The 22,058-nt window shown below is 40.4% G+C and overlaps 1 protein-coding gene across 2 annotated transcripts in view; it reads right to left on the bottom strand.

Moving 5' to 3' along the window:
* Nucleotides 1-34: 34 nt before the first annotated feature.
* NMT2 (N-myristoyltransferase 2) overlaps nucleotides 35-22,058 on the bottom strand; it is a 60,357-nt gene continuing 38,333 nt past the window's right edge. Inside the window, exons 5-12 of one of the 2 annotated variants that reach the window (XM_082618245.1) lie at nucleotides 21,943-22,034; nucleotides 21,703-21,819; nucleotides 20,290-20,460; nucleotides 18,644-18,752; nucleotides 10,739-10,909; nucleotides 5,518-5,685; nucleotides 3,309-3,446; nucleotides 35-3,123 (exon numbers count right to left, since the gene is read on the bottom strand). In XM_082618245.1, coding sequence (XP_082474371.1) covers nucleotides 3,103-3,123; nucleotides 3,309-3,446; nucleotides 5,518-5,685; nucleotides 10,739-10,909; nucleotides 18,644-18,752; nucleotides 20,290-20,460; nucleotides 21,703-21,819; nucleotides 21,943-22,034 — 987 coding nt within the window. In that variant the 3' untranslated portion in view covers nucleotides 35-3,102. Of the gene's footprint in view, nucleotides 3,124-3,308; nucleotides 3,447-5,517; nucleotides 5,686-10,738; nucleotides 10,910-18,643; nucleotides 18,753-20,289; nucleotides 20,461-21,702; nucleotides 21,820-21,942; nucleotides 22,035-22,058 lie in introns of those variants that run through there. The other variant, XM_082618246.1, reaches the window with a different exon arrangement.

The raw sequence follows: 22,058 nt of genomic DNA, 5'->3' as shown, positions 1-22,058 counted from the left end.
TCAAATGTGTAAGATTCTCTGTCGAATACAGATACGCTGAATACAGGGGCACTGAGTACAGAGAATATTCAGCGGTATGAATATCAAAAGTTTATTGAAACGTCCATGCTTGTATAAATTCACTTTTTAAAAGGCTGGCACAATGCTTGTGAGCAAGAACATCTGTATCCTGCAACACTGGGCATCCTTCTATCCAAACTTGGCAAATAGGCCACACAAACATGGTTCTAGTTGGCAGGGGAGATGAAACTGGATGGCAGGTGCACCATCAGTTGTAAAGGAAAGATAGTAAATGCCAAGCAATACATTGTCCTCAGAAACAATACATTATTATTTTTTACTGTCAGTTTGCCTTTCTTTGTAGACAGGCCTAAGCGTGGGCTTGGGAGAAAGGCTAAACATTTATCAAAATTGCCAGATAAGGTATACTGACTAGGTAGAATTCACCCCTTTACACGGTTAACTTACTTCCTTGGGACTTTAGCATGTATCCAAAGTATGATGGTAATTAGGTGAAATAAAGCAGGAAGAGAATAAAAAAATAAGCAGAGGAGCTTGGATGCTCAGGTGGGTCTGCCATGACAGGGGTCATTCGTGTTAGTATATGAAGCAGAATCAGTGCTCTATGTTAAAGTATCTGCTGTTTACAGCATGTGTTTGGAAAAGGTGCTTTCTGTAATTTATGGGGAAGGTACTGGCTTGCCAAAGTTTATTTTCAGCCTAAATTCTGGTTGATCTGTGGATTATGCCACCTCCATTTAAATTTACTGAATGCCATCTTGACCAAAAAAGGCGGGGTGTGTGGGCAAGGATACGTCATGGACCAGAGTATTTCCATTACTGACAAAGGACACGGGCTGGTGTGGGTTTTTTGAATCTGTAAGACACTGTATATTGCATTTAAATTTAGTTCTAACAGCTGCTTTATAAACAAGCAGCTGTACTGATTTTCTACTTTAAAATGCTCATTGGTAACATGCGTAAATTATAAAGAGGCATTATAAAGTGGCAAATGTGCTAGTAATTTATAAATTACTGTATTTAAAAATTACTGAGTAAAAGAACATGAACTCTATTAACTGCAATTACGTAAGTGAATAGAGGAACAATGCCACAGTTTTGTCATGAGGTGAGCCCATGACACAATTTCTGAGGGACAATCCTGCAATTATTCGAAAACCTACTTCATGTTAAGACTGTGCCATAAAAATGAGCAGAACATAATTCCCAACTGGAGCCTCGACTCTGGATTATGTTAAAAATCTTGTTTACTTAATTCTGGTGTTTCAGTGAATTGGTTCACTTTTGCTTCTGCAGGCATCCTCACGTTAGGAAAAAAAAGGTAACGCAATTGGGTTTGAGTCATCCTATAGGAGAAGTCTTCCCTTGCGTCTTCGAGAAGGAAAACTGGTGTCCTAAATTAAGGATGACTTCGGAGCCCACGCATGCCCCCTAGTGGAGGTCCCAGGGTGCCACAGCTGTGGGGTGGCCTTCAGGATGACGGGAAGCTGCAGAAAGAGGCTTTCTGATTTTTTAGAGGACATCAGAGGCAATAGAACTTTTTCCCTAAAGGGCCAGGTTTAGGCCTTTGGGTCCACAGTCTCTGTCGGAACAACTCAACTCTGCCTGCCACGTACAGGCAACACATGAATGAATGAGGCCTTGTTCCCGTAAAACTTTATTTATGGATGCTGAAATCTGAATTTCCTGTAATTTTTATGTGTCACAAAACATTATATATTTTTTTCTCCTCAACCATTCAAAAATGTAAACACCGTTCTTAGTTCGTGGGCTGTACAAAAACAGGCGATGTGCTGAGTTTAGCTCATGGGCCACAGTGTGCTAGCTCCTGCCTGGGTTTTATAAGGTACGATTGTGTCCTTTGACTACTTATAACATGAAGGAAGGGCATCCTGTTGTCGAAGGTAATTAGGTTTTTCTGGACTGAACGGCCTAGGCACTGGTACATAAAGGCAGGAAGAAGTATCTATTTTGTGGTATTTGAGTTGAGGCCGTTTTAGGTGGCCTTGTCCAGCATCTTTTTCCCCTTGGGCTATTGGTGATATATACATTATCTATGTACACCAAGAAACTTGGTTTTTCAAATCCTAGATAAAAACACCATCAGTAACAAAACCACAAGACTTATTTACAAATAAGACATCTTCCTAGAGCACGACAGCTTTCATGATAAATTAGTCAGGATAAAGAAATATGTGCAATTCTGCATAAGTAATAAAAAACATTCAAATTATCATGTCCTGATGGCACTCAAAAAATCCACTGGGCATGTCTTCTGACTTGAGGGCTTTTTCTTTTCCTCATGTATCCTGGCTGTTGCTGAGAAGAAAAGAGTCTCTGCAGGAGCAGAACAGTCTAGTTTGTCAGGGTTGTGTGCTCTTCAGAGAACATACTTAATGTTTGCCCCAAACCTTGCTTTGAAACCAATCCACGAACCTGCTGAAGATCAAAGTACCCATTTGTGTGTTTATTGATTTGGCAACTTTGCTTCTAGAGAAATAGTCAACCAGTACATTTTTATCTCCTCACTTTAACACCTACCACTCATCACTGCGTTACAGAAATGCTGGCTCCATAGATGTTCCCGATGAGATCATGTGCAGTGACATAAGTAAACCCTTTCCAAATGGCTCCCTCATTCTGCTACATGGACCCACAGACCCTCACTTAATAAACAGAAAGGCAGCAGTTTATCTCCACACAATGGCAAAGATTTTCTTACACGATTCTGTGATTTCTGTTCAATCCATAGAAAAGCGGTCCATTTCTCTAGAGAGGGACAAATACCTTCTCTTCATTGAGAGACAGCCAGAAGGCTGAAAATTAGAGGAATGTGCTCTTTGTATCCTCCTTCCATCCCTCCTACAAATGGGTCAACAGTGAAAAAAAGGATGAATGTTAACATTCTAGCTAGAAATGTGTTCTATTGGTCACCAATGGATGTTTTTCCATCTTTTCTGTTACTGACACTTCGATGTCACTTAGGTTGTGCTTTTATTCTTTGGAATGGCAGTTCCAGGAATCACTAACTAGGATATTAACAAATGATGACATCAGAGTTCTAGAAATAGAAATATCCATCTACTGTAATACGAGTCCAACCTAAAGGGAGGGAAGAAATGGAATAGCAAAAACAAGTGAGCAAGAAAAATTATAATGTAATACAATAGATCTATATTTTTAAAAAGCTACTAAAGAAAAAACCTCTCAACAATCTGAAGAGAAGCAAATATGGGATTTTCTAGGTAAATTTATCAAGTTTACAAAAGTTTATCAACTTCACTTACCTTTTCAGACTCTGTCCCTGGACACCTCCAGTTGTACAAGTAATACTGTAAATTGCCATCACCTATGCCAAACTTGAGTTTTTCCAAGAATGTTTTATTTTCCATCAAATCTAGGGCATTGAATACATCAAATCCTTTCTGTCAATGTAAAAAAATTTTTTTTAATTTTTAAAGTTTCAAAGGATTAAAGTGTTTTGTATATTATGTATTTCAGTATAACATTTCATTCCCCTACTAATAGCTTGAATTGATAATGCATTTATAATAAGGTTTAATGTCTGCAATATATAGTATGGGTTAGGAATTCAGTTCAAAACTGTCTTATTAAACTAGCAAGCAGTGAATCTGATGGACTCAGCAAGATTATCCAGAAATGCTGAATCGAAAAGTGCAGTCTGATGGCTGACAAAAAATAATCTATTAAAATTTCAGGAAATATTTTGTCCCTGTTTTTGAAGCAAACAGTTGCCTAGATGGCTCTATCACCAGAACTGTTAGTTACTGGCCTTTCTACATTCTGACTTACCTGAACCTACGCTAAGAAATCAAAGCTGTAAAGACTTTAAATCGTGTATCTGTCTTGGGCTGATAATGGGAAATAAATTTAGTAACATTTCAATAGTAAAAACAGAATTAAAAAAAGGTTAGATAATACTATGCAAAATGTGATATAGATGAAGCACCTACATTTCTATTTCTCAGGGGTTTTACCTTAAATAACTATTACTGGCCTTTCTGGGGAGGTAGTTGAAAATGAGCTACAAGATCAAAGAAGCAAAGGAGAATGCTGATTTGGGGATCCACTTATAATAGATTAAAAAAAAATGTTTCCAATGATCAAATACTAGAAGACTACAAGGAAGACACTTTTGAAGTGTTGCTCCCAATTTCTCGTGAACAATATTTATCTTCTCACTCAGCAATTACATCAAAATGTCCCCGTCAGCTGATTTCAATTTTTTAAAGGAAAATGTTTATTTGTAGCAAGAATTTAACAATTATCCTAACTACCACACTGAGGAAATAGAAAAATAATGCAAATATAGTAAGGAACATTTTGAATTTAATTCTTTTCATTTTAAATCCTCTTAATAATAATAACTCTAATAGTTAAAATTAAATTTAATTTTAAAATTCAGAGACTATTTATTTGAATCAAAAAACCTACTGTTGCCAATTATTCACTGCAACACACTCATATTTTCCCCATACAGACAGACCTTGTTTTATTGAGTTTCACAGATTCTGGGTTTTTTACAAATTGAAGGTCTATGGCAACCCTGCATCGAGCAAGTCTATCAGAGTCATTTTTCCAATAGCATTTGCTCACTTCGTGTCTGTGTGTTCCATTTTGGTAATTCTTGTAATATTTCAAACTTTTTCATTATTATATTTGTATGGTGATCTGTGATCTCTGATATGACTACAACTCGCTGAAGGCTCAGATGATGGTTAGCATTTTTTTAGCAATAAAGTATTTTAAATTAAGGTCTGTATATTGTTTAAATATGCTAGTGCACACTTAACAGACTACACTATAGTGTAAAGATAACTTTTTTTTTTTTTTTTTTGCGGTACGCGGGCCTCTCTCACTGTTGTGTCCTCTCCCGTTGCGGAGCACAGGCTCTGGACGTGCAGGCTCAGTGGCCATGGCTCACGGGCCCAGCCGCTCCGCGGCATGTGGGATCTTCCTGGACCAGGGCACAAACCCATGTCCCCTGCATCAGCAGGCAGACTCTCAACCACTGCGCCACCAGGGAAGCACCCTAAAGATAACTTTTATATGCACTGGGAACCAAAAAACTTGTGTGGCTTGCTTTATTGCAATGCTTGCTTTACTGCAGTGATCTGGAACCAAACCCACAATATCTCCAAGGTACGCCTGTATCATGGGATCACTTTATTTTTCTTATATTCCTTATATTATGAATTTCGTGTATCTTTATATAAGGGTTACAAGTTTCTAATTTGTACAAAATGTCTTTTTGTACAAAATGTCTTTTTGGTTAAGTTACAACAGAATTAATGATGAAAATAGCCACTAAATTAAAAAAAAAACCGCTTATCAAAATTCTTCCTTTGACTGTCAACAGTAAGAAGTATCTCAAACAAATCCCCCCACCGTGTGGAAGAAAATACGAGATGTCTTATATACTCCGATATACATATTTGGAGACACACACGGGATGACAAGGAGTGAGTCGCGTACCAGCTTGGCGATGATGAGCGCATCGTTCATGAGGTCCAGCAGCGGCGTCTCTGTGTGGATATTGTAGAAGGAGTAGGCGGCTTTGAGGCTCTTGTGGGCGGGGTGATGCATGACTGTGGAGGGGAGCGTGTAGAAGCTCAGGAAGTCAGTTAGTTTACCACTGGAGTTCTAAAGAACAAAGGCAATGTCAGGTAAACATCTCCTTGAACAAGTTTCATCCAGGCATCTCAGCTCACGTCTTGATCTCTGACTCGCACCACAGCTTTCCGTTAGAATGAAAAGCAACAAACAGCTCATGCTCCGCTCTCCAAGTCTGATGTGGAGCCCCTTACCATATGCTGGGCAGAGGCCAAGAAGAGCATGGAGCTGTGCCTCAGCCTAAGTGCTCATCAGCAACTGGCATCAAGTTCTTAAGAAGTAGAATGTTCTAAAAGGAATGCTCTCTGGTTGACTAATGAGTCTCTCTAGACTTATGGGACAGTGATAAAAGTAAATTCATTGTTTTGCAGGAATAAGAGCACCAAGGATTAGAAGGCTACCTTTTCCAATGAAAGGATACTGTATAATAATCTTCTTGGCACAAGGCAGGACTTGTATCAGCTTAAAGTGAAGTTGGATAGGATTTGGAAGCTGTTTTTTTAGAAGCTTGTAAAAAGGCATTGGTACTGCACCAAAATATATGTGTGTGAATAACTGAGAAAATCTGAAGCTATCAAAAATCAAAAGGGATGCAAAAGATGGTGTTTGTTTTGTCATCACTGGTACACTTTCAATACAAGAAATTAGCCAGTATTGTTTGCATTGTTTCTATTACCTGCAGTGACCTATGCAAGTCTGCATATAATTCAAACCATGATATATTTGAAGTATATGGCTGCGGAGGCTAGACCACATATGCCATTGCTAATATTTGTTTTAGCAGAAAATTCCAGAGGATGTATTATCTGGTTTTTGAGTGCTTCTGATTCATTACAACTTTTTTTTCAGACACTATGAAATTAAAGATGTTAAGCAAAAGTGAGAGATGACTTAAAGACCTAAATTTTCAGCTTTATTAAGGATTTTCAACTTGAAAAACACCACAGCAGAAATTAGAGGAAAAAAAAAATCACTGGATGGGCTCAGTAGTAGAGTGGAGATGACAGAGGATAGAATCACTGAACTTGAATTTACCCAATCTGAAACAACAGAGAGAAAACAGACTGGAAAAAAAAAAGAATTAATCCTCAGGGATCTGTGGGGCAGTAACAAAATATTCCCCATTCATATCATTGGAATCCCAGAGGGAAAGAAGAGAATGTGGGGCTGAAAGAGACAGTGGCCGAAAACTTCCCAAATTTGGCAAAACGGACATAGTAGATTCAAGAAGCCATGTGAACTCTAACAGGATAAACCCAAAGAAATCTACACCAAGACACATCATAATGAAATTTCCAAAAACTAAAGACAGAGAGCGATCTCGAAAGTAGCCACAGAGAAACAACACATTACCTACGGGGAAATACTAATTCAAATGACAGCAGACTGCTCACCTGAAGCCACAGAGGCCAGAAGCAAGTGGCACAAGAGCTGAAAGAAAAGAACCATCCACCATGAATTCTGTATCTGGCAAAACTTTCTTCAGGAAAGAAGGGGAAATAAGGACATTCTCAGACAAATGAAAACTAAAAGCGTTTGTTGCTAGCCGACATACCTCTAAGATGGCTGAAGTACATTCTTCAAATAGAAAGGAAATCATAAAAGAAAGCATCATGGAGCATCAGAAAGGAAGGAAGGAAGAAGGAAGAGAAATCTGGGTACATACTTTGAGCTATGCTTCTTCTCATGAGTTTTATAAATGACTCGATGATTGATACAAAAATTATGACACCACCTGATACTCAAGACAGTGATATTTAAACAATGACACTGTACAGCAGAAACTAACACAACGTTGTAAAGCAATTATAGTCTAATAAAGATGTGAAAAAAATGATGAAAAAGTAAAGAGAAGTAAAGTCACTTGAAGTGGTAAAACATGGATACCAGAAGACTGTGATAAGTCACATCTGTATATTGTAATACCCAGAGCAACCATCATGAGACCTACACAGATATACTCAAATGCACTATAAATAAATCGAGACATCCAAAAATGTTCAAGGAACAGGAAGGCAAGGAAACAGCAACAGAGGGACAGAAACCAGAAGAAACAAACAGAAAACATGTATTATAATATAGAAGACTTAAGCTCTAACATATCAATAATCATCAAATGTAAATGGTCAAAAAACACCAATCAAAAGATTCTGGCAGAGTGGATAAGGAAACATGGCCCAAATATATACTGCTTATAAGAAATTCACTTCAAATTCAATGACAGAGATGGGGTGAAAGTAGAAGGACTGAAACAGATATACCATGCAAACATGAATTTTAAAAAAGTAGGAGTGGCTATACACATATACCTCAGAGATACTGTGGGTTGGGTTCCAGACCCCTCAATAAAGCGAATATTGCAATAAAGTGAGTCACACGAATTTTTTTGTTTTCCCAGTTTATATGTAACTGTTGTTCACACTATACTGTAGTCTGTTAAGTATGCAATAGCATTATGCCTAGAAAACAATGTACATACCTTAATATAAAAACACTTTATTGCTAAAAAATGCTAACCGTCATTTGAACTTTCAGCGAGTAGAAGTAGTAACATCAAATATCACCATAACAAATTTAACCATAATGAAAAAGTTTGAAATATTCCAAGAATTACCAAAATGTGACACAGAGAAACAAAGTGAGCAAACGCTGTTGGAAAAAATGGCACCAACAGACTTGCTGGACACAGGGTTACCACAAACTTTCGATTTGTAAAAAATGCAGTATCTGCTTAGTACAATAAAGCGACGTGCAATAAAACGAGGTCTGCCTGTATTAATATACAAGGAAGTAGACTTCAGAGCAAAGAGAACTACTGAAGACAAAGAGGGGTATTACATGATGATAAAATGATCAATCCACTAGAAACTCATGCAGGTCCAACATGTATAAGTACCAAACAAGACCCTCCAGAGACATCAAGAAAAACTGACAGAACTGAAGGGGAAAAAGACAAATCCAGAGTTATAGTTGGGGAATTCCACACCCCTCTCATTAACTGACAGAACTACCAGAATTAAATAAGGGCTAGGACTACAGATTCTGTAGCCATTAAAAGGGAATACTATGAACAACTTTATTCTTACAAATTTGACAATTTAGAAGAAGCAGACCAATTCTTCTAAACTGTATTAAAACTCAAACAAGATGAACAGTCCTATAATCATAAAATAAAGTGAATTCATTATTTCAACACAAAAGAATTCTCTAAGGTCAGATGGTTTCAACTGGAGAATTCTAGCAAACATTTAAGGAATTGACACCAATTCTATATAATTTCTTCTAGAAAACAGAAGAGGAGGTCATACTTCCCAACTCATCTTATGAGGCCAGTAGTATCTTGATACCAAAACCAAACAAAGATAGTACAAAAAAAGAAACTGCAGACCAATATCTCTCACGAACTCAGCAAATACTCAACAAAATATCAACACTCCAAATCCAATAATGTATAAAAATTATATACCATAACCAAGTGGATAATTTTTCTAGGTATGCTAAGGGTGGTCAAACATTTGAAAATCAATAAATGAACAGACTGAAGAAGAAAAATCATGATTGTATGAATTGAAGCAGAAAAAGCACTGGACAAAATCCAACACCCATTTATAATAAGAACTCGCAACAAGTTGGGAATTTTCTCAAATCAGTAAGGAGCTTCCATGAAAAACCTACAGCTAACATCACGGAATAAGATTCATGGGGTAAGACTGAATGCTTTTCCCCTAATATCAGGAACAAGGCAAGGATGTTGATCTTTACCACTCTTATTCAATAAAGTACTGGAATATCTAGCCCCTGCAATAAGGCAAGAGAAAGGAAGAAAAGGCATACACATGGGAAGGGAAGAAATAAAACTGACCCTATTTGTAGATGACACAATTGTCTATGTGGAAATCCCAAGAAATCTCCAAGTAAATTCCTGGAACTAATAAGTGATTTCAGCAAGCCTGCAGGATACAAGAGCAACAAAGAAAAACCAATTACATTTCTACATACTAAAAATGAACATGTGGAAACCAAAATTAAAAACACAATACCATTTATAATCACTCCAAGGAAATGAAGTATTTAGGTAAACACTTTAAAAAATATATACAGGATCTGGATGCTGAAAATTACAGAATGCTGATAAAATAAATTTTAGAAGACCTAAATAAATGGAGACATACCATGTTCATGGATTAGAAGACTTGTTAATTCTCCCTAAATTAATCTACAGAGTTAATGTAATTTTTATCAAAATCCCAGCAAGGTCTTTTGTAGATAATGACAAGCTTATTCTAAAATTTATATGCAAAGGCAAAGGAACTAGATTAGCTAAAATAATCTTGACAAAGAAGAATAAAGTGGGAGGAATCACTCTACCTGGTATCAAGGCTTACTATACAGTTACAGTAATTAAGACAATGTGGTATTGGTGGGGAAATAGACACAGAGATCAATGGAACAGAATAGAGAACCCAGAAATGGACCACAATACAAAGTATCAGTATTCAGGCTATAGAAAACTTTTACAGGGAATTCCCTGGTGGTCCAGTGTTTAGGACCTGGCGCTCTCACTTCCATGGGCCCAGGTTCTATCCCTGGTCGGGGAACTAAGATCCTGCAAGCTGCACAGCGTGGCCAAAAACCAAAAAGAAAACCAAAAAAAAACCGTTTACAAATCAAGAAGACAAGGGTTGAGTGAAGTGGTTGAATTATGCCATCTTGAACAAAGGCAGTTCAGTTCCAACCAGTTTTGCAAAAGCAAAACAATATTAAACTTTGGGACACATCCCTCTCAGATGAGATCATCCAAACTAGCCTTTTCAAAACTAAGAAAAGCAATTAATCACACAGACAACAACAGAGCAGATCAGAACCCTGATTCCCCATGATTAAGTAGTAAAAGTGTGCTCTTCTGCTAGGAATGGAAGCTGTAAGAAGAGCTGGTTCTGAAAGGGTTAGCAGGAAGCTGGTTCAGAAGCAGTGAGTCATGTGGGCAGGAAGGGAATGGACACTCTATGATCCTTCTGGAAAATGGACTCAGTTGCACAGTGTTCTCATACTTCTCTGTACTATCTTATCACCTTCTCTTTACCTCCACTACAAAAGTGTCAATGATGTGCTCTTGGGGGAGGAACCAGTGGGCTACTTCCTCTTCATCCATCACCGGGGCTAGATGAAACTGCTTCAGGTAACTGTTGGTTAGTTCTTGAACAGCTTTGATATCTTTTGGTTCCATTGGTCTCAAGCCTGAAGTTTTTGTAACCTGTTGGAGTGAAAACAAAACCAGTTGGGAGGGGCTTCCCTGGTGGCACAGTAGTTAAGAATCCGCCTGCCAACGCAGGGGACATGGGTTCGAGCCCTGGTCCAGGAATATCCCACATGCGGCAGAGCAACTAAGCCCGTGCGCCACAACTACTGAGCCTGTGCTTTAGAGCCCGCGAGACGCAACTACTGAGCCTGTGCGCCGCAACTACTGAAGCCCACATGCCTACAGCCTGTGCTCTGCAACAAGAGAAGCCACCGCAATGAGAAGCCCACACACAGCAACGAAGAGTAGCCCTTGCTCGCCGCAACTAGAGAAAGCTCACTTGCAGCAATGAAGACCCAACACAGCCAAAAAATAAAATAAATAAATTTATTTAAAAAAAACAGTTGGAAGGTTTAAATAAGAGGAGTAAACAAACTTGGCGCCAAAGCATGATCCCCAGACCAGCAATATTAGCATCCCGTGGGAGCTTGTCAGAACTGCAGAATCTTGGGCCCGCCGCAGACCTACCAAGTCAGGATGTGCAGTTTCACAAGATCCCCTGGTGATTCATATACACATAAAGCTTGAGAACCACTAGTTTAGAATATAAGCTACACGACATGTTCTATCCTATCTTTGTGTACCAGGTCTTTGGTCAGTATTGCCTATGACCCAGACAAAACCAACGGGAACACTACAAGTTCATCTATATCCCCGTGCCAAGAACTTTAACAGCCTACACAACAGGGCAGAACAATCCCAGCATGTGTTCTGGAGGATCACGCTTTTAAGACCGCCACGTCTGACATTTTGAAAACACAGTTGAAAACGGCTGAGAAACTTTTTGTCCGATAGCCCGTGGAAAAAATGTAGCTCTTCTGTTCTCGTGAGCGATAAAAAGGAAAGAAAAGTAAAAATCATTATCGGTCAGTATGGGAAGGGAAGCATTTTAATTGCCAAGAATGAATGGCTGGTTGCCAAGTAGTGGCCCTGGTCTCTCATGCCATCTATGGATTAAAAGGTGATCAGAATACGCATCTGAATCCATCATTCCAGAACATCAAAATTTTTACATTAGGCCATGGGAATAACAAACCCTCAAGGTCAGGACAAGTCCCTATTTGGATCTGTTCAAGTCTTATCCTTAAAAGAGCTCCAGACAGCAACTATAGGAAGTGTACAGACACCAGGACACTTGACAACAGAAGTGAGAAAGGTCACTACATTTGCTTGTTTGTACAAAGAAAAAAACTTAATACTTACAAATACAGCTGTATTTTTCCAGTTAACTCGATATTTTTTTTCTTGAAGAAATACTGGATAAATTTTAAGTGACAAATAACTTGTATATAAATAGTGCTATTCTATCTTTTCTGTCCTAAATTACCACTAAGTACTTTTAGATTTTTTTTAATTGAAGTATAGTTGATTTATAATGTGCCAATCTCTGTTGTACAGCAAAGTGACTCCGTTATACATACCTATACATTCTTTTTTTATATTATTTTCCATTATGGTTTATCACAGGATATTGAATATAGTTCCCTGTGCTATACATTAGGACCTTGTTGTTTTATCTAAGTACTTTAAAATTAAAAACTGCCTTTAAAATTAGATCATCACAATTCCTGCATGCCCTCAGACTAGTGGTAGGGGAGAAGACCAAGGTGGAAAATGGGTTTTCATCTTGAGTGTCGGCTCTGATGGATGTTAGCTGTTGTGCTGAGGTTTCTAATATTCTGTGACAAGAACCGCAGATTGATTACTGATTCACTTTGGGAGGAGACGGGCTTTGTGTTTACAGACCCAGCAGTCCTTAGCTGAGTATGTACTATGTGCCACTCAGGATTTATGGAATCTACAAAGACGCAGTAATGCAGCTAAAATAGTTTAATATTCTAAACTGAGAGAATTTAAGTCCTTGACATTTAATAGAGAACTCATACTTTTAGTATTTCTGTGGATCTCAAAGCCAAAGGACCTGAAATCTCCAGGCCCCAGGTTCCACCCAAGGCTTAACCCTTGGTTAATAATGGCCTGAATAGGTGTTGAATGAATGAATGAATTCCTAGGTTTTTAGCACAATCATTTACCCAATAAGGTGAGGTGAAGGCTGCAGACACGGAAAAAAGTCACTGTCAGCTCTGAAGAGATGATATTTCTACAGCCTGGCATTCAAGTACAAGCCAGGAGTGAAACTGTATTTTTCTTTGTTTCCCTAAGCCAATTTTAGTTATTCAGAGCATTTCTACACTGCAATTCATGGGAAGAGGGAACCTATGTGATTGCTAAATGGTGTTACATGAAATAAATATACATTTCTAAATGCTGGTAGGAAGGCCAAAGCCATACCAAATGTATACTGCAGTCATTTGAAAAGATTATTTTTCACCATGAGGATGACCTTGATACATTTTAAACAGCCTTTCTCAACATCAGATTGCTCTTTCTCTTGTTACTGGTTCAGTAAGAATCAATAATATCAAGCCATCAGATTAACTAATGAAAGCAACAGGATACATCTTCTCTGTTCATAGAGAACATTCAGAAATGAAGACTGAAGCTTGCCAACTCCTTTTTGGAGCAAAATATGCTTCTGCAGCACAGTTCTTATTCACTGAATTTTCATGTTGTGTAATCACTAAAATCAACATCCTTTTTGCCCAGAAGACACCCTTAAAGCAGCAGTTCTCAAATATTTTGTTCTGGGACTTGGTTATGCTCTTAAAAATTATTCAGTACGCCCAAAGAGCTTTGCCTACGTGGGTTATATTTATCCGTATTTATCATATTAGAAACTAAATTAGAAATTTAAAAAAAAGAATATATAAGCTCACATTCCATAGAGCCTCTGGAAGACTGCACAGCACGCTTGTAAGACAATGAAATGAAAGATGCAAATTATAATTTTGTGTTATTATAAAACACTGACTTCACAGGCCCCCCAAAGGCTTCTGGGAACTTCCAGGGATCCCTGGACCACACTTTGAGAACTGCTACCTCAGGTCTCTGAAGGTCAGAAAAATGGGTAGTAGAATTTAGATAAGGAAGACTCAGTGAAAACAGTATTGTTGGGCTTCCCTGGTGGCGCAGTGGTTCAGAGTTCACCTGCTGATGCAGGGGACACGGGTTCGTGCCCCAGTCCGGGAAGAGCCCACATGCCGCGGAGCAGCTGGGCCCGTGAGCCATGGCCACTGAGCCTGCGCGTCCAGAGCCTGTGCTCCGCAACGGGAGAGGCCACAACAGTGAGAGGCCCACATACCGCAAAAAAACAAAACAAAACAAAACAAAAACAGTATTGTTTGGCAAACCGGCAGGGAGAAAACACATAAACTTGGTAATTTCCAAGCACTTCAAACAAGTTTTTATAGGAGCATCAAAGCAGGAGAGAACATCAGACTATATCCAGCTATAAAAACATCTAAGGTCCCAGAAACAGGGGAAGAATATTTACTTTTGCTGATTAACAATGGCTTATGTGTCTCAGAGCCTAAACTTGTTTCTTTCTAACATCAGAAAGTCACATCCTCTCCAAGAAATCTACAGAAGCACGAAATAAATTTTAAAATATAAAATTATATTTTAGGGAGTTCCCTGGTGGCCTAGTGGTTAGGATTCCGGGCTTTCACTACTGTGGCCCAGGTTCGATCCCTGGTCAGGGAATTGAGATCCTGCAAGCTGCGCAGCATGGCCAAAAAAAAAAAAGAATTATATTTTATATAATAGCTGTTGTCTTCAGGAAGAGGTGGGGGAAATGTTATACCTAGATAAAAATTTCAGCTTTGGCATAATCTGAAAGAATCAAGTGGCAATGTTTTCTGAGACTTCAATGAAAAGCAGAAAAAAATTCCAGTAACTGAGAAAATCTTAACTTACATAAACAGACTCTATTTCTGAATCAGATACTTTCCCACCATCCAACTAATATGCATTACTTGTTGGTCTCTATATGCACTGAAATCTGTGTAAAATCTGCTTGTAAGTACATAAGGAAACAAAGCTCAGAGCCCTATTGAAAAACAGAAGCAGTGCCGTTCTCTGTCAAACTATGTGGTGTGAACTGATTTGGAGCTAAGATTCCATAGTAGAGATGTCAGCAATGATTATGATTATTTATTTGATTTAAGAAGGAGCAGTAGGACATTAAACACTAAAAAAACATCGACAGTTACTAAATCGAGAACACCTGAGTCTTAGCATGTCTTCCTAGGCGTAAAGTTCTTGCAACACAATGTAAAGACACTGGGAGATTAACCTGACTCCTGCTTTTTATCTGCTTCAAATTCCTTCACCTTGAAGAGCACCGACCCAAACAAACAAACAAACAAACAAACAAACAAAAAACCGCAATGTGGTTTGGAAATTCTCAACACCAAATTAAAAACAAACCAACACTGAAAGGATAGGAAACTGTGTTCCTCTTGGGAAAACCTTAGTCTCACAGGTAACAGTAGCTAATGGCATGGGTCCCGGGGATGGTTCTGTCCTGATTGGAAGACTCTGGGCAAATCAATCTGGTGTCTCAATGTCCTCTTCTGTGATTGGGGACAATGACCCGCCCTCTCTGATCGGTGTAGATAATAAATGAGATAATGGATGTTAGCTGTCTGGTATAATGCTGGCTGCAATCAATGTTGACTTTTACAGTCAGATGTCCACAGCAAAGATGTAAAGCTGGCATGGTAAGCAGAAACGGGCCTGGCAAATCAGAAAATGAGATAGAATCAAAGAGCAAAAGCTGTATTCAGTAAGGTTCTTGTCTTTACGCTTCAAGGTACAAAAATGTTCTTAAATGATGGAGTTGCCAGCAGGGGCCTCATCCCTCTGGGCCCTCGGGAGAGAAGGAGGTCGTCTGGTATATGCTTCGTCCAGCTTCTAACTCAGGAGCTGACACCACGGTGGCTGCTGGAAGCACCTTCCAATTTTCCAGTGTCTCTACTTGCATCTCTTCTATCTTCTCTCTCTCTCTTTTTTTTTTATTAATTTACTCTTTTCTTTCCTTCCCTATGACTTACAAGGAGGAAGGGAGGCTGGAACACACCAATGAGAGGTGTTTGGACCTTGACACTCATCCCTTCCTGCCTCAACCTGGTCTCTAACGACGGCACAGTGAGACGTCTGGTTGGACTGTGCCTTGGTGCCCCCAAGGCAGTTGTGTTAGAGGTGAGGGTGGTGGCAAAGGGACCTCACGGGAGAAACACGGACGTCTAGGGCCTGCCTGCCAAGTCCTCCACTTACTAGTGACAGGCCCTGGTCTAAGCATCAACCTTCACAAGCCTCAGTCTTTGCATCTGTATGATGGGGATAAGAATACTGACTTCAAAAGGTGGTTGGAAGAATATACTGAACAATATATGTGACAGCACTTTATAAAGTTCAACTTATTAGGGAAGAAAAAAGGCAATCACCATAGCAACATGGCCGGAAGAGGACTGCTCCACCAAGGAAACTAGGTCAGCCACAACCAAGATGCCAAAGTCTGGTTTCACCACCAATGCCCGACCAGCGATTTATCACCAACTTGTCAAAACTTTGTTACCTATGAGTTGATGGATGCTTGTACAAAAATATGGAGGCTGATGGACAAAGTCAAGTCAAAAATAACTTTCAGTACCTCTAACTCTAATCATCCTGAATAAACCAACGACAGCTACTAAAATTCCTTATTCTTCATTCTATGCTAGGCAACTATGTGTAAGGGGGCACTTTCCTTACCCACAAGCTAGACAGGTTTAGGCTCAAGAAACTTAAATCTGGGGAGACCAAAGTAGAACAGCATTTGCCCCTAGTGAAGGAGGCACGCCTCCAGTTCTTACTTCAGCTCGCATACGGCAAAGTATTTGACAATCGGCAGGGAGGATGCTGAGAATCAATGGTGTCTTGCCTTGCTGTGCACTGTGCCTCTCTTGTGCCTCTTTATTTCTCATGGCCACTTGTGCCGCTACATGACTCTGTCTCTCTCAGTGGCTCTGGGTCTCGGCCACTAGCAGAAATTATTTCTAGCTGATCAGTAAATTACGGTGGTCATCATCATGGTGTGACCCCTCAGAGCAGTCTCCTGCATCTCCATTTCAGTGCACGTGTCTCCATACACTTACCTTCAATTCTGTCACCCCAACTTGAGGGGGCCTGGTCCTTCTTCCCCAGGACACGTGGACCCTCCTTCATTATGTCACCTGTGCTTTTTATTTATCTCTGTTCTGATCTACGTTCCCCCCTCTGTCCTTGACCTCACAGATAGGCAGTGAGTTCATTAGTTCGAGCCCCACTGTCTGCAACTACAGCTTAGGCAGAAGGGAGACCGTGCCTTCCAGGCCCTCTACCAGGTGGTGAAGCCCCGGAATGACGACCCTGACATCTCCAACACCTGGTTTCCTTCACCTCCACTTTTCTCCGTATGAAATTCTGCCTGAGTCAGAAATTAGTTGATTCTGGTCTGTCACCAGAAAAAAGACATCAATTCCTGCAGCCGCTGATCACATGCATTTGGTAAACACACAACCGGCCCAAGGCAAAAGGCGCTAGAGTTGGCTGCACCTTCCACAGGTGAAGTCCTCTCCTTCTTTGGGAGGAACATGGCTATATTGCACAAGAATCCCTCAATCGAGTTAAAGTATCTGCTACAACCCAAAAGAAAGAATAGCTCTGACGAAATCAAAACTTTACATAGAAGATCCCATCTTTGGCGGACAGATTCCACGATGGCCCCACTGATGCCTGCCCTCCTGGAGTTCATGTCCCCGCCATCCACTTGTCTCGAGTGTGGGTGGGGCCTGTGACTTGCTTCTAACCAATGACATACAGCAACAGTGATTCCACTTTAATTGATTATGCAGGGTCCTAACTTCCATCTTGCTAGCAGATGCTCTCTGTAGACTCTCCTCGTTGGGTTCGATGAAGCAAGCCACTGTGCTGTAAGCTACGTTACAGAGAACCCCAGCCGACCAGGAGCTGAGACAGCCTCAGGCCAACGGCCAGCAAGGAACCGAGGACCCCAGGCCAACTGCCCACAAAGAACTCAAGGCTGCCAACAGCCATGTGAGCTTGGAAGCGGATCCATCCCTGGTCAAGTTTTCAGAGGAGGCCCCGACCCTGGCTGACACCTTGATGACAGCTTCATGAGAAACCCTGAAGCAAAGGCCTCAGCTAAGCAGTGCCTTGATTCCTGACCCACAGAACCCAAGAGATAGCACATGTGTTGGTCTGAACTTCTCCATTTGTGGTAATTTGTTATGTAGCGATAGATAATTCATTCACCATCTGAGCCCCAAATAAAGCTAAGACTGGTAAGCACGTTTACATTTCCACTTATTAGGAGACAACTGTTCACACTGGGAATTTACTACTTTAAAAAGATGCTAATTTAATGAGACATTATTTCCTCTCCCCGGGTTTCTTCTTTAAACCTTATTCCTTAGTTCCATGTGTTAAGATATCAGCAGAAGCCTGAACTTTTCTTTCCTCTTCCTAAACAGAAGATAAATACTCAAAATTTCAATACTTACATGTCTGGAATTCAAGCCCTTCCAACCCCAAGCTGAAGAACTTTAAAAAGCCTTAAAAAAAAAAAAAAAAACAAAAAAAAAACCTCCTTTTTTCTGGCCCCAGAGTTCTATGCAGTCTTTTTAGTTGTATATTCACATCCTCAGACCCATGAGCCAGTTTTTGGCTTCCTGCAAATAATTCTTTTCTACATTAAAAGTTTCAGTTATTAACAGCTTTGAAAAACTGCAAATCATTCTTACTTACATCTGGAAGTCTGTACAGCTTCATTGTTCTCTGCAAAGTCATATTTCTACTCAAGTGAGAAAATTTCACTTCCACCAATTTTCTGGGGTTTAGTGATCGATGCCAGTATCTGGAATACAACACAGATTTTAAGATCTAAGTGATTTCTAACTCTCCAAGTTTTTAACCTTTGTCTAAGCTCAGCTGTTATAGAAGCATTGAATGAACACTTATGTTGGGCCCAGCGCAGTGCTGGGTGCTGGGCCTCTTCCTATGCAATTATTTATCTGTCATTTTTGACCTCTAAATGATGTCCCAGTTATGTTCCTTTGTTGTTTGTAACCGTCCATCTCTTTCAATAAAGAGAAATCTTAGAAGTGCAGAAGGAATATTGATAATGTTCAGTCTGTAAGTATTGAATGAGCATCACAGATTCTAAGATGGCAAACCAAAAAGTTTAAAAACATGAAAAAACTCTCAAGTTTAGTAGCCTTCACATTTATATAACACACACCAAAGAAGACAACTTTTTGAAAAACAAGCTTGAATTTCTTAAGTGTTTCTAGTTTAGGTACTCGGATAAATGATTATATTAAAATAACACCTGTGAAGTCTTAGTTATTCTGTTTATTTATGAATAAGTTAATAGGAGAGAGTCATTTTACAGTTTTGTCTTTTATACTCTGTTTTCCTGAAGTTTCATCTTATTTGAGTCAATAAAAATAACAGAGGGAGATAAACTCTGATGCTCTAGGAACAGGTGAGTCAAGTGACAATCTGATAAATAATTTTCTTACTAGATTAACCTTTTTTTTTTTTTATAAATTTATTTATTTCATTTATTCATCTTTGGCTGCACTGGGTCTCCGTTGCTGCGTCTTGGCCTTCTCTAGTTGCGGAGAGCGGAGGCCGCCCCCCGTTGAGGTGCGCGGGCCTCTCACTGCGGCGGCCTCTCCAGTTTCAGAGCACGGGCTCCAGGCACACGGGCTTCAGCAGTTGTGGCACGCGGGCTTTGTAGTTGTGGCTCTCGGGCTCTAGAGCGCAGGCCCAGCAGCTGTGGCACACGGGCTGAGCCGCTCCGCGGCATGAGGGATCCTCCCGGACCAGGGCTCGAACCTGCGTCCCCTGCACTGGCAGGCGGACTCCCAACCACTGCACCACCAGGGAAGCCCTAGATTAACCTTTGAAAGCTTGATAAAAGCAGATGAAGAAATAAAAACAGCTTCAGCCTTCTTATTACTCTTAGCAAACGAGTATGAAAAACGGGTTTTTCAGCTGCTGCTTATCAAGCTTTTGGAGCAGTTCCTGACAGCACTGGTGTAACACTGAGTATTAGAGAAGGAAAGAAACTCGTACTACAGGGCATCTCGAGATACCTGATGCCCTGGGTTTCCCAAGGCAGAGACTATTCTTTCAAATGGAAGAGACACAGAAATGGAGATGAAGCACCATTAGTATAAACGTGACTGTGGGGTTCACTGCAAGAATACTGGGCTAGTGGTTCTTGGTTCTACCTCCATCTCTGCTACCCACCAACTGTGTCGTCACGGGTCAGCCGGAGTCCCCCTGGGTTACTCGGGTGGAGACTACTACTTGTAGCAACATGGCAGGGAGGCTCAAAGCGTTAGGTGCAGGTGATATGCAAGATAAAGGTGGGATGCTATTACCTGCATGTGGCCACTGGCTTGGGAAGAACCACTCCAGCAGTATAAACGGCCTGGAAAATCCCTTCCAGGTTCACTCTTCTGGTTATTTCTCGAATCAACACTGGGGCTACCCGTTTTGATCGCAATTTCTTATGAACACAAAGAAAGTTGATTTCGACCATCTTCTTCACGCTAAGAAATAAAGGTGTTGAACGTTAGAGCCAGCGTAAGAGGAAAACATTTTCAAAAAACAAGACAACACCTGTAACATTTCAAAGAATAAGAAACTGAAAGCCCTCCTTTAACACAATATTTCAGAAAAATATTCTATCTTTTAGATATTTCACAGATTCAGCTATTTTCCATACTCCCCCACCAAAATGATCAAAACTTCAGGCTGTGGAGATGCAAACCCTCTTGTTCTAAATAAATTTGAGAACTTTGGTCTCTTCTGAATTTTCAGTGTAGAAACTGGATCAGCTGTGCCTCAAAGTTTCTATATCTGTTTTTCCTGTAATGTATACAATTACGACAATAACTGGGTCACCCAGATGCAGAATCTAATAGGACGTTGCTTTGGAGCATAATGCAATACCCAGGATCCCTGGGAAGTGCCTCGACCAGGCCAGAGCTGGTGCTTTTCTGAGTGACAATAAACCTTCTAGAGCTTCAAAGCCCATCCTCTGCTCTGGTTCCAGATATGCAGGCATTTCATTTGGCACAAAATATTCCTTGAGATCAAATGTTTTTTAGCAGTAAATAAGCTCACCCAGTACATTGAAAGGTGAAGAGACCTATTATGCATTAGATCTTCGCGTTTCATAACTGTATCTTTGACTTTCTGGGCTGAAGACCCAGAGCAAAAATGGAACAGACATATCCTGTGGATAGAAAGACTTAAAAAGAATCCCTCGAGTAATTTTTTCCCCAGAGACAAATCTGAAATACCTATTTACAGTTTTGTTTTTTCTGCTACGGACATATATACATACCTGTGTGTGCATGTATGAGATTGAGAGGCAGAGAGAGAAAAAGAGACAGAGAAAAATTCAGCTCTTTTTTTTTTGGTCACTGTTCACAACCTGTTTTTTATGAATTATTTTTAACTTTATTTTTTAGAGCGTTTTAGGTTCCCAGCAAAACGGAGCAGCAAGTACAGTTTCCATACACCTCTGCCCTCCCCACGCACACAACCTCCCTCATCATCAGCAGCCTGCATTCAGTCATTTCAAAAAGCCTATTCTAGGGGATTCCCTGGCGGTCCAGTGGTTAGGACTCCGCACTTCCACCGCAGGGGCCGCGGGCTCCATCCCTGGTTGGGGAACTAAGATCCCACGTGCCGCGCGGCATGGCCAAAAACAAAAAGAAAAAGCCTATTCTAACCACAATTCTTGGAGAAGCAATGTATCAAAACTGACAAGCTTCACTATGTACCTGTCGTAGATCCGAATGTTCGCGGGAATGGCGCTGATGAACCCCACTAGTTTTTTGTTCGAAGACACCCTGACTCCACAGTGCCACTGGAGGAGCCAGCCTGGGGGACGCAGAGCCCTGAAGTCAGTGCGGGAAAGGAAAACAGGTGCGGTGAGTGTCCAGGAAAACAGGGACAGACAGAGACAGGCCGACCCCACCTCGCCCTGTCCCCAGCAAGCACATGTAACCGGCGAGACTCACCACAGCAGGAACTCGGGCGAATAGTCAAACCGGAACATGTTGTCATCATCCTCCACGTAATTCTCATTCAGCAGGGTGTACAGCTCCCTGAGCTATGAGACCAAACAAGCGTCCTG

This window comes from Mesoplodon mirus (assembly GCF_964341445.2).
Source record: "Mesoplodon mirus genome assembly, chromosome: 4".
NCBI classification, from domain to species: Eukaryota; Metazoa; Chordata; class Mammalia; order Artiodactyla; family Ziphiidae; genus Mesoplodon; species Mesoplodon mirus.
This window is presented reverse-complemented; position numbering and strand designations above follow the sequence as displayed.